The sequence below is a fragment of the Camelina sativa genome, chromosome 19 (genome assembly GCF_000633955.1).
Source record: "Camelina sativa cultivar DH55 chromosome 19, Cs, whole genome shotgun sequence".
In the NCBI taxonomy this organism is placed as follows: domain Eukaryota; kingdom Viridiplantae; phylum Streptophyta; class Magnoliopsida; order Brassicales; family Brassicaceae; genus Camelina; species Camelina sativa.
Genome location: NC_025703.1, coordinates 4839902 through 4852748, shown reverse-complemented (window position 1 = coordinate 4852748; position 12847 = coordinate 4839902). Strand labels below are relative to the sequence as shown.

Here is a 12847-nt window from a genome sequence, read left to right as displayed (position 1 = left end):
CATAGACACCATGAGCTCCTTGCTTCATATTTTGTGTTGGTCCAGAAACATATACACTCATAAGTGGTTAATAAACAAAATAAAAATTAACAACATTGATTTATTTAGAACATTGAATATCAATCATGTGGATTAGTAGTTATGGATACTTATCTTATAATATCTTGCTCATTCTTTACATGAGCAGAAATTTGTCCAAGATAAATTAGCCACATAGATTTCTTTTAGCTAAATGTTTTTGTACTATTTTTCAGCTAGAAGGATTTCCTAAACCCTAAACGAAATCATGACATTTTCCCTATATTTAAATCAGAAGTAAAAGTTTGGAATGGCTTGTACTTTTGTAGTTTAGAAAAATGGATTAGTGGGATCTGTTTGATCTAATCCATGGTTGAAAGTTTAGAAAGTCTGATCTGTAAGTGGAAGTTTCCATTGTTGTAACACTTGCAACACTTTGTTATATATAAAATGGTAACACGTATGGGAAAAAAAAAAAGCATCATCACAGTTGGAGAAGCTAACTAAGAGGTTAAAGAGAACATAAGAGACAACGACGTGTTCGTTAATTGTTGGGTGTTGCTTTAAAACAAAAGAATTTTTTTTTTGTTGATTAATCGTTTTCTCTTCCTCCTCTCTCTTTCTCGACGGAGAGACTGCAAAATCAAGAGATTTCTCTCACTAATTGATTGCAAGCAGAGAAGAATGATTCAATTTTTGGTGGCCTCTGGCTGTTCAACTGCGTTAACTCATCATCTCCACCGACGGCAGATCTCAACGGCGACTCTGGTGCATGATTCTATCTCTGTAAAAGATTCCTCTCTTTCTCTGCTTTTTTATCATCTCTCTCCCTTCGTTCTTATCAGATTACAGGTATGTACAATGTACTGATATATCTTAATATAGTGGAACCAATTTATTTTAACATTCGACATCTTCTAATTGCTTTAGTTATTATGGTCCGTAGGTTATGCTTGTTTGAAGATGTATCCTGTTCATGATCTAATTGAATTGAGTATGTTCTTTATTTTGCAAATTGGAGCTCAAAGAAATAATCGAGCTAGTTAAGGAGAAGAACAGTAGGAAAAGGATGGGTATTCGCAGAGACCTTGTTACCATTCATGGCCAGATGGTCCTCTTAAAAATCTACAGCTCTCTGAAGACTGGTTTCTTATTATTATATGTTGTGCGGGTCTGCCATGGTTTGAACTTTGAAGGTGAAGACGAAAAAGAAGACTCTCGCTTCAACAAATCCTTTTTAAGTCTAAGAGTAGACTGAGATATTTTCCTTTTGTTTCTCCTTATTGTTAGAAATTTGCTTATTGACTCTGTTTTGTTTACTCTACTAAACAGCAACTGATCTATGTTCTTCTCTCTTGCAGGAACAAACCCGTCAGCTCACACAAAGACATCTTCACGGAGAGAGACATCGTCTAAGCAGGCATGCAGTTTCTTTTCACCCTTTGGATTTAAGTTTTGATCTCTTATCTTAAATACTAACGTTGGTTCTTCTGATTCACTGAGCAGAGAAGAGAGATATGGACAAATCCTATATCGTTGACATGTAAGTTTTCTCTTTTTTTGTTTGTTCTATTTCTTTCATGTTTATCCCCCAGCCAATGCGTTCTGTAATATGTTTTATTGATCTACCAGCAAATCATCTTTTGTCTTCTTCTCTTTTTCTCTTTTGCAGGAAGAATGGCAAGGGCTAACCAAGCTGGATCACACATAGACGTCTTCTATTTCATTAACAAAAGAAGTGTTACGAATTTCTTATTGATGTTAATGTTTAAATTCAGACTTGATAACTAAAGATGGTTTCTCCTAATTTTTTTATGTGCAGATCGGAGATGGTTTGAAGAATGATGAAGGATACTCAATATTGCTTAAGGTTTTCTTTCTATCATCAGCACCACAATCCATAAGTGAAGACCGAGAGAATGGTTCACTTTCTTCCCATTATCACTACGGATGATGATTCCTTTCGAGGGTTTTCAATTTGGCTCTTACAAATTTAACTAACAATGCTTCTTCTTCTTAATTCTGTATGTGCAGATCAATGGTTTGAACTATGAATTATGTAATTCGGACTTTGGGAATATATTAGGGTTTATATATATTTTCTGGTTTTTCTCATTCGTGTTGATGTTTTAATTCAGAGACTTGATAACTAATTCTCTAATTTTTTTTTTCAAAACTAAGAACCTCACTCTTATAAGTACAATTTTAATTAACAAACAATAGATTCTTATTTCATAGAAGTACACTTTTTAATATTAAAAAATGTAAGAACCCAAAAATACAAACCTACCAATAAAGATGCTCTACAGACTTTTTAAAGTCTTTGCGTTTCAACGTAAAGAACACTTGGTAGAAAGACTAGTTATATACTGAGTCAGTCAAGCTGTGTTGGATTTATTATCTTTGTGGAGTACAGTGTATTATGATTTTTTTTTTTTGATCAAACAGTGTATTATGATTATGTCTATAAAAGAGAGCACGAAACCATGTTAATTATTTACCATCTCACAATTTCCTTGTTTTCTTCATTCTCTTTTTTCAAAAAAAAAATCAAGAAAATTAAAATGAAAGGCTTCGGGAACTCGACGAGTATCATTCCTAATATTACTCTTTCTTTTATTTTCTTTTTCGTTTGTTATTTCCAAGACGTGCTTGCGGCTCCTCCTACTACTAGGCAGTATTTTTTGTGTCGTCCCGAACAAAGGGATGCACTTCTCGCTTTCAAAAACGAGTTTGAGATTGGAAAGCCTAATCCTTCTTGTAAAATCGATTCTCATCGGAAGACGGAGACATGGGGGAATAACAGGGACTGTTGTAGTTGGAAGGGAATCAAGTGCAATGCCAAGTCCGGAGATGTGGTCGAGCTAGACCTTCGCTGCAGTTTTTTATATGGCCGGTTACATTCCAATAGCAGTCTTCAAAACCTTCCTTTTCTAACCACTCTTGACCTTTCATATAACGATCTTACTGGCCAAATCCCAGATTTCATTGGAAACCTTTCTAATCTTATCAAACTCAGCCTTTCGGAAAATAATTTCAGTGGTCGGATTTCATCTTCCATTGGAAACCTTTTTCAACTCACCTCTCTCGACCTTTCTTTTAATCAGTTTTCTGGTGAAATCCCATATTCAATTGGAAAGCTTTCTCATCTTATCACTCTTGACCTTTCATATAATTATTTCAGTGGTCAAATCCCATATTCAATTGGAAAGCTTTCTAATCTCACCTCTCTCGACCTTTTCGGAAATAATCTCGTTGGTGAAATCCCATCTTCTTTTGGAAATCTAAACCACCTAACCAGATTATTTGCTGGTGGCAATATGCTCAGTGGAAAATTTCCCAATGTACTACTCAATTTGACAGGGTTGTCAGATTTATCACTCTCCGACAATCAGTTCAGTGGTGCGCTTCCTCCTAATATCAATTCACTATCAAACTTGGGATTTTTGGATGCAAGTCACAATGATTTCACTGGAACTATCCCTTTTCATCTCTTCACCATTCCTTCTTTGACATCTATTATATTGAGTGATAACCAACTCAACGGCACTCTTGAGTTTGGTAATATATCGTCACCATCTAACCTACACTGGTTATACATTGGCAACAACAACTTCAAAGGGCCAATCCCGAGATCCATTTCCAAATTTGTCAACCTTTTGTATCTTGACCTTTCTCATTTCGACACCCAAGGCCGCCCAGTTAACTTTAGTATCTTCTCGCATCTCAAGTCACTCAGATCTCTATACCTTTCACATTTAGACACCACCACTACGATTGACTTGTATGATATCTTATCATATTCCAAAAGCCTCTATAGTTTAGATCTATCAGGCAACCATGTTTCAACAGCAAACAAAAGTTCAGTTTTAAATCCCGCTTCACAGGAGATATATTCTTTGAGCTTATCAGGCTGCGGTATCACCGAGTTTCCAGAGCTCCTAAGAGCCCAACATGGAACGACGTTTCTAGACATCTCCAACAACAAAATCGAAGGTCAAGTTCCTGGCTGGTTATGGACTTTACCAAATTTGACGTACGTGAATCTTTCCAACAACACTTTTAACGGTTTCGGAAGATCAAACAAGAAACAAGGACAGTCCTCTGTCCGGAAACCATCTATGGTTCACTTGCTTGGCTCCAACAACAGCTTCACGAGAAAGATTCCTTCTTTCATATGCGAGTTGCGTTCTTTAAAGACTCTCGATTTATCTGAAAACAAGTTTAATGGTTCAGTCCCTCGTTGTTTAGGAAATCTTAACAGTACTCTTTCAGATCTAAACCTTCGGCAGAATAATTTTAGCGGATGTCTTCCAAAAATTATATTTGAAAGTCTAAGGTCGCTTGACGTCGGTCATAACCAACTTGTGGGAAAGCTTCCAAGAACTTTGAATCGTTTCAGAAATCTTGAAGTTCTAAACGTGGGAATCAACAAAATCAACGACATATTTCCGTTCTGGTTGAGTTCTCTACCAAAGCTACAAGTTCTTGTCCTTCGGTCCAATGCATTCCATGGACCAATACATCAAGCCTCGTTCCCTCAGTTGCGAATCATCGATATATCACATAATCACTTCGATGGAACTTTGCCATCAGATTACTTTGTGAAGTGGCCTGCTATGTCATCACTTGGGACAGACGGAAATCGGCTGAATGTCAATTCCATGGGAGATAGATCACATTATTACCATGAATCAATGGCTTTGATGAATAAACATGTAGAGATGGAGCTAGGTATCCTAATACGCTACACAGCAATCGACTTTTCGGGAAACAAATTTGAAGGAGAGATTCCAAAGTCCATCGGTCTATTGAAAGAGCTTCGTGTGCTTAACTTGGCAAATAATGGTTTTACTGGCCGCATCCCTTCATCTATGGGGAACCTGACAGCTCTTGGGCTTTTGGATGTCTCCCGAAACAAGCTTTCAGGAGAAATTCCAAAAGAGCTAGGTAACCTATCGTTCCTTGCTTACATGTCTGGCTCCGAAAACAAATTAAAGGGCAAGATTCCTTCTTTCTTATGTGTGTTAAGTTCTCTAGGCATTCTTGATTTATCTAACAACAACTTTAGTGGTTCAATCCCTCGCTGTATAGGAAATCTCAAGAGTACTCTTACAGTTCTAATGCTTCATCAGAATAATCTTAGCGGAGGTCTTCCAGAGGATATATTTGAAAGTCTAAGGTCGCTTGACGTCGGTCATAACCAACTTGTGGGAAAGCTTCCAAGAACTTTGAATCGTTTCAGAAATCTTGAAGTTCTAAACGTGGAAAGCAACAAAATCAACGACATATTTCCGTTCTGGTTGAGTTCTCTACAAAAGCTACAAGTTCTTGTCCTTCGCTCCAATGCATTCCATGGACCAATACATCAAGCTTTCTTTCCTAAGTTGCGAATTATCGACATATCGCATAATCACTTCAATGGTACTTTGCCATCAGATTATTTTGTGAAGTGGAGTGCCATGTCATCACTTGGGACAGACGAGGATCGGTCGAGTGTAAACTACATGGGATCAAGCACTTACTACCAAGATTCAATGGTTTTGATGAATAAAGGTGTAGAGTTGGAGCTAGTACGTATTCTAACAACCTACACAGCACTTGACTTTTCAGGAAACAAGTTTGAAGGAGAGATTCCAAAGTCTATCGGTCTAATGAAAGAGCTTCATGTGCTCAACTTGTCAAACAATGCTTTCACCGGCCAAATGCCTTCATCTATGGGGAACTTGACAGCTCTCGAGTCGCTAGACGTTTCCCTAAATAAGCTCTCAGGAGAAATTCCACAAGAGCTAGGGGACCTCTCGTTCCTTGAATACATGAACTTCTCTCATAACAAGCTTACAGGACTAGTACCAGGGGGCACTCAGTTTCGAACGCAGCCTTGCTCTTCCTTTGGAGATAATCCGGGACTTGTTGGCTCTTCTCTTGAAAAAGTTTGCAGAGATATTCACATGCCACCGTCGCATCAACAATATGAAACGCCGGAATTAGAGGACGAAGAAGAAGTGATTAGTTGGATAGCAGCTGCAATAGGATTCATACCTGGTATTTTCTCTGGTTTAACGATTGGATACATATTGCTTTCCTACAAGCCAGAGTGTTTCATGAACCCTTTTGGCAGAAACCGTCGTAGACGGAGAAACACCACAACTCAGTAGACAGGTAGGAACGACTCGATCCCTGTGTGATAATGTTCCTAACTTTTTAACGAATGTTTTTAGCAAACATTAGAACAATTAATATGTCCGTAATTGATACCGAATTTTGTTTCGAATATCTCTTTGATCTTTCATTTCCGTATACTACACTAGGTAACACCATCTCCAGTGTATATCTCTATTTTTCACTCTATTATAGAGTAACTCTAAAATAGATTTTTTCCAATGTGTTACTCTATACTTGACTCTAAAATAGAGATAGTGTAAAAAAATTGAGAATAGAGTTACTCTAAATATATAGCAATCTCATCATTTTCTCTATTTTAGAGTAAAATATAGAGTAGCGTTGGAGCAAATATTGCTCTATAATAGAGTTTTGACTCTAAAATAGAGTTGGATTAGAGATGCCCTAATGTTCGTTCTGACTTTTTAACGAATTTGTTAGCAACAAGCATTAGAATAATTTGGTGGATAGGTTTTTTTAAAATAGGTACGTAATTGACACCGAAATTTGTGAAATATCTCTTTGATCTTTCATTTCCTTATATTACCCAGAAAGAATCAGAAGTTCTATTTCAGTGATTGAACTGCTGAACTTTTAAGAATGTAAAGTTCCCTCTATGTTAGGACTTCACATGGAAGTTTTATCTGGTTGCGTTCTTACATACACAATCCTTTGGTGCTTTCAGGGTGTCCAAGAAAACAACAAGAATGAGGCGTGAGAGAGAAAGCTAGCTCATACTATCTGCATTTATGGTTTGACAACGTTTAAGAGCTCTCATTGCTTCTCCATTATTCAACAAGGATGAAAACTTCAGGTGCCTCACCAAAACTAGCAAAGATCTCTCTTTCTCAAGTGTCTACTTAATAAATTTCTTAACGCATTTTGCTTGTGAATAAGTGAACCAGAAGAACATGTACAAGCTTTGAAAAGATTTAAAGCTTTTAGTTTAATGTCAATGTAAGTTTCATGTAATAGTTAAAATCAAACCTATTTATGTCGAAGAGCAATGGAAGTGAGTAAAAATCTATCATATGCCTATTTTTCAGCAAGACATACTGAAACTGAAGCATACCAAGTCAAGGATTAGCAATAAAAGAGGAAAGAGTATTCCTCTAGAGTAACTCTCAAACTCGGGAGTCAAATCATTTCCATATTCCTTTTTTTCTTCTTCACATATGTTCAAAAGACACAAAGTAGCTAGAGAAGCATTACAAACTCCAAGAGTTTGTTAGTAATTTGAGCTTACCATGCATGTGCTTAAAAACTTCCATTGCTCCCTTTTAGCCGAAGTATCTCCCTTCTTGATTCAAGCTGCAAGAACCCAAACAAAAGATAAGTGATTTGGTACTTGAAGCAAGTGTAATAGAAGTATCAATTTGTGAGTTTTGCAAAGTATTTTTACCAGCTCCATCTCCAAAGTAATCATCCTCTCAGCTTGTTTCATCTGAGTATGCTTCAACTCCTTGACTTCCGACAATATCTAGCATAGAAAAGCATATTCATAGTAAGTTTCATTAGAGGATCATAAGCAAAACTGTTCGTTTTTATTGGTTCAGGGAACAATGGATGACCTAAACTTACCTCAGTCAATATATCCACGAAGGTGGGGGATCCCGTTTCCATCTTCAAATGATCCATACGTCCGATGTCATCAACCGCATCTCCTGTAGTGGCGGAAACATAGGAGGATCCACAAGGAGATTTAGCTATACTTCTTTCCTCAAAGTCTTAGGAAATCTTCTCATCCTCCCAAGAATTAGGCACCATCGATGACGAAGCTGCTCCCATGTTACCCACAAAGCTCTCATACAAAAATCTCTTCTTCTTTATTACGCAGATGATCTTTGTTAGAAACGATCAAAAATCAAATCTTCTACTGAAGCTTTTTTCTTCGCGTCTCTCTTTTTGTTGATGACACGTGTTCAAACATATTTTACAGAATTTGGAAATATTAAACATATATTACAAAATCCGGGAAAATACACAAATATAAACTGCTTTTTATCCTGAGGCAATAACAAGAGAATTGGTTAAAAAAATAAAAGTATGTTGAACTCAAATAAAGAGTGAAAAATGATTGAAAGAATACCTCAAGGGGTTCTTCTTCATCTTCTTACCTGGTTTACCTCTGCACCAGAAGCGAGCACACAGATTGAACGAGAGAGCCTGCAACATACTTCGGCACCAGCAGCCAGCAAGAGACAACTGTTGTCCTGCAACCATCTCGGAGCTACTCCTGCTGCACAATATAACAAATAAGAAGCAACATGGTTAAACAAACAACTAAACACTAAACTGTAATTGTAAACAACAAAACAACAAAAATTTAAAAGCATAATATGTGTGTGATCCGCACCCACGCTTTGTACAGAGAGAAGATCCTCAGCAAAGAACAACGAAGAGATCCTAAAACACAAGAGATATAAAAGTAAGTTAGACCAGAATCTAAGATTTTCTATCGGTTAATTGCTAACAATAAGCAACAACGATGGTGTGAAGTGAGGAATAGAGACCAAATTATATATACATAATGCGAGTAACAGAGATTGATTGATGTAAGGGTTGTTCATTACCGGCGGAAGAAGATGAAAAAGATGAGGCTAAACCTCTTCCTCAGATGGGTGATTCAAAGCTTGACAAGAGGCTTTCCGTTGTCGTTTACAAACCGGCAACATCATCGTTGATGTCCCTGCAAGGCTCGTTACATCCAGGACAATTGCCTCCACCGCTTGTGATACAAATACAATCTCTACAGATCTTGAAACCACACTCACATCTCCCATGAACAACCTTCTCATCACAAACAAACCAAAAAAAACTGTCAAATATCTCTAACCATCGCTCATCACCAAAAGCTAAACCCTATATATACGATCAGATCCAGTTCACCTAGATCACACAAAATAAAATAAAAATTAACAGAGCACTTGAGAACTAGACTTACAGATCGAGCAATCTGAGCTCTGGTGTCCTCATCTTCGTTAGCTCCTGCATCTTCCCCGTCTCTGTTCGGGTGCCCGGAATAAGCAATCGATTGAATTGATTGAAATCAATTAAAACTGAAGAGAATCTGGATTCACCGTTTCATCGATTGCGTTTCGTTGTGTTTTTTATGCCGGAACAAGAAATCGATGAAATCGATTCGCCGTTTCGTCGAGAGAGAGGAAAGAGAGAGATTCGGTAAAAGAAGAAAACGAGAGAAAAAAAATCTGTGTTTTATATTTTATGAAAAGCCAATTAGAAGTTGACACGTACCGTGTCTTCACGGTTCCTTCTAATACTCCGCAGAGGAACGGTTTTACTAATTTGTGGGCCAAATCTTTTAATTTTTCTTTTCTTTTGGGCTTAGAAATGGCCTGAGTACCCCAAAAAAACTCCATTGGCCATGCTCTAATACGCGTAAACAAAGCAATTGTTTTGGAACTTCTAGACATGTTATTTTGTAATTGTTTTTGCATTTTTAATAAATAAGGGGGACTTTGTTCCCCTCTTCTTACCAAAAGAAAAAAGAAAAAAAAAAAGCAAAGCAATTAAATCCTCCTTATAGTTTGACAACAAAGCATACAAAGTTACAAACACATAAAGAAACAGTTTAATTCAATAAATAGATTGACAAAGATCAAAATTTTGAAAAAATAACAAGATGTTACTCAAAAGATGCAATAATTTAATTGAATTTAAATCAAATTTAGATTACAGAATAATAGAGATATTTTAAGAAATATATATATTTAAAAATTTATTGAAACTTAATAAATGAGATAAAAGCCTCATTTTAAAGATTATATTCTATATTTGAACAAAATCTAATATTTTGGGGGAAAAAATATAACAATCTGTTATGCATAATTTATAACAAGAAAAAATATAAATTATAATCTATACTATTGAAAGAAAAGTCTCATAAAGATAATATATTTGTATATATTTGCGAAACATGTAATAATATGAGAAATTTGTGAAAATATCGGTGTCGATCATGATCACTAGTAGGACTAGTGTAGCACACAAACTAGCAAAGGTTTCTGAATCTCATTGATATTTTTGCTTTTGGTTGGAATAAAACAACTTGTCCTGTACGTTATTAAAAGTAAGACAAAATGCGTGGAATTTGATTATTCAAATGTAAAGACTCTTTTAAGTCTTTGCATTTTAACGTAAAGAACACTTGGTAAAAAGACTAGTAATAGTGAGTCAGTCAAGCTGTGTTGGATTTATTATCTTTGTGGAAATAGAGGCCCTGTTTTTTCCTTATCGCTACATTAGCGACCAGCGACACAAATATGTAAGGCAGTGGAGTGAAAAATGGAGGTGAGAGAAAAGAAAAGCTGTCGTTGGCGATCACTTTTATCATCGCTGGTTTCAAAAACCCATTGCTGGAATTTTTAAAACCCATCGCTGGAATTTTTAGCGATTGAACTCTTTTCCTCCCCAGGAAAAAAAACAGTCACTATAATTAATAATTACAGATAATTCATCTTTTCCTTCTATTTTTTGCCTTGGAAAGTGGGTAGCTAGCGACAGTTATTCGAACAGGGCCAGAATGTATTATGATTATTATGTATATAAAAGAGATATGCGTATGAAACCATGTTATTTACCATCTCACAATTTCCAGTCTTCTTCATTATTTTTTAATCCAAGAAAATGAAATGAAAGGCTTGTGGAACTCAACGAGTATTATTCCTATTACCCTTTCTTTTATTTTCTTGTTCATTTATCATTTTGAAGACGTGTTTGCGGCTCCTCCTACTAGACATTTTATGTGTCGTCCCGAGGGATGCACTTCTCGCTTTCAAAAACGAGTTTGAGATTGGGGAGCCTAATCCTTCTTGTATGGATTTTGGCATTGAATCTCATGGGAAGACAGAGTCATGGGGGAATAACAGCGACTGTTGTAGTTGGAATGGTATCACGTGCAATGCCAAAGTCCAGAGAAGTGGTTGGGCTAGACCTTCGCCGCAACTTTCTCCATGGCCGATTTCATGCCAATAGCAGCCTTCAAAACCTTCATTTTCTAAGAGCAAGTTCAAGTGGTTTTTAAGGAGTTTTTAAGAGATGCTTAAGATTAAAAATAAATCAAAATACATGATAAATGTTAAAATCGATTCTAAGTTGAGCATTTTTAGAATTCTTTAGGATCTCATATGTGTCGATTCGTTATTGGTTGGTGAAATTAACAAAAGAAAAAAAAATCGATCGAACCTTTTTTCTCCTCTCTCTTTCATTTCTTTAGAGCCGATAATCGGTGAATTTTTGTCTTAACCCTCAATCTGTTGAATTGAGACCGTTGAATTGATAGAAGAGATGAGTCGGAAATAGGTTCCTCAATTGCAAACACCAAATCGGGAAGTAAAGAAATCGATGAGTTTGGTTCAAGGACGCTCCAATCTTGTCCCCATGGTATGCATATCTCTGATTTGAAGTATAGATCTTTAATATCTTCTGAATTAAGAGTAGATATTAGATAATTAGAGTTTTCTGATTTATGAATTGATTAGTAAAATTAGGATTCTTTCGATTGGGTATTTATTTTAGCAAAATTAGTGTTTACAACTGTTAGTAGCTTGTGAATTTGATGATTTGAGGGTTCAATGAATTTTAGCAAAATTAGTGTTTAGGATAAGGTCTTCTTACTTCTCTCTCCTTTGTTTCCTCTGTTTGTATACGTTCAATGCTTAACATATGAAGCAATGATTCAACAGATGAAACCTGCTCTCCCTGCACTTGAACTACTTCTTCATTCAAACGATGAAGAAGTCGTAAAAAATGTTTGCTTGGCACTGTGACATCTCTAATGGTTCTGAAGATGGTATCCAAAGTTTGACTGAGGCTGACTTTGTCTCAAAACTAGTTCAATTTCTCAAGTTAGTACTTCTCATAACATATTTAAACCCTTTGTGACATGTTTGGTTGCTGATGGCTGATCATTTTTTTTTTTTGCAGACACCCTTCTCCAGCGGTGCTTATTCATGCACTTCGTAACGAAGCCTGCTTGTTGGGTGATTTCAAACATCACTGTAGGCACTATAGAACAAATTCAGATGACTAGCTTTTGTTTCTACTTTTGCTATACATCCTTTGTCTTTTCCTATCACTACATCATTTGGATGGTAGTTCATTGACTGAGATTTGATTTTAGTAAGGATGCTAGTATTCTCCTGGGGTTTTATTGATTTTACTTTACTCTTAGTTAACATTTTAGTAAGGATGCTAGTATTGTGTGGCAGAGACCTGAAATGAAGAGAAAATGTAGGATTTGGTTGCCTAAGCAGCTCGCATCAATGTACGTGTGTTCATGTGGCGTCTAGTGAGATTTATTGGGTGTATAAATTTTCGACCAATGAACAAGCTTTGGTTTTGTTTCTGATTAGAGGTTTTGTTGATAACGAACCTCATTTAGGACCACTAGGAATGAGATAAAAGAAGGGCTTTTGTAATCAGTCTTCTTCGTTTATTTCTCCAATTCTAAGTTTTAAGAATTTTTCTTGTTGTTGTAATTGTTATGGTAGATGAATAAAGCTTGGGTGGGTCTTGAGAAAGCGTCAGATGGAAACTTCTTGTCCAATGTCGGATCTAAGCTCCAAGTAATAATAACTATCTCCACTTCAGATTTTCTTTTGTTGCCCATCTTGTTTCATGAATATTGTACCTACCCTTTTCTCTT

The 12847-nt window shown here is 36.3% G+C and overlaps 2 protein-coding genes and 2 long non-coding RNA genes across 9 annotated transcripts; 3 read left to right on the top strand and 1 right to left on the bottom strand.

Annotated features, from left to right (window-relative positions):
- Positions 2540–5469, top strand: LOC109130780 (receptor-like protein 12). The gene is made up of 2 exons (XM_019240809.1): positions 2540–5345; positions 5458–5469. Exons 1-2 carry the CDS (start codon positions 2583–2585, stop codon positions 5467–5469), a joined length of 2775 nt encoding a protein of 924 aa, XP_019096354.1. The 5' UTR covers positions 2540–2582.
- LOC104764837 (receptor-like protein 12) lies at positions 5456–6892 on the top strand. Its single transcript, XM_019241146.1, has 2 exons — positions 5456–6180; positions 6866–6892. The coding sequence occupies exon 1, from the start codon at positions 5481–5483 to the stop codon at positions 6174–6176; it is 696 nt and encodes a 231-aa protein (XP_019096691.1). The 5' UTR covers positions 5456–5480; the 3' UTR covers positions 6177–6180; positions 6866–6892.
- LOC104764838 lies at positions 7139–9407 on the bottom strand. 6 transcript variants are annotated; one of them, XR_763794.2, is made up of 7 exons: positions 9125–9407; positions 8754–8970; positions 8541–8586; positions 8270–8419; positions 7762–8186; positions 7583–7660; positions 7139–7491 (listed from the first exon to the last, which is right to left on the bottom strand). It is a non-coding gene; the product is annotated as an uncharacterized LOC104764838 (long non-coding RNA). The 6 variants fall into 6 exon arrangements; XR_002036715.1 differs by having other exon boundaries at positions 8298–8419; XR_763797.2 differs by having other exon boundaries at positions 7762–8419; positions 9125–9185; positions 9261–9407.
- On the top strand, positions 11542–12151 carry LOC109130957. The gene is made up of 3 exons (XR_002036716.1): positions 11542–11583; positions 11886–12047; positions 12127–12151. It is a non-coding gene; the product is annotated as an uncharacterized LOC109130957 (long non-coding RNA).

What these genes read in the sequence shown, in the direction of transcription:
- LOC104764837 (XM_019241146.1), top strand. Translation starts at nt 5,481, where the DNA reads ATGTCATCACTTGGGACAGACGAGGATCGGTCGAGTGTAAACTACATG.
- LOC109130780 (XM_019240809.1), top strand. Translation starts at nt 2,583, where the DNA reads ATGAAAGGCTTCGGGAACTCGACGAGTATCATTCCTAATATTACTCTT.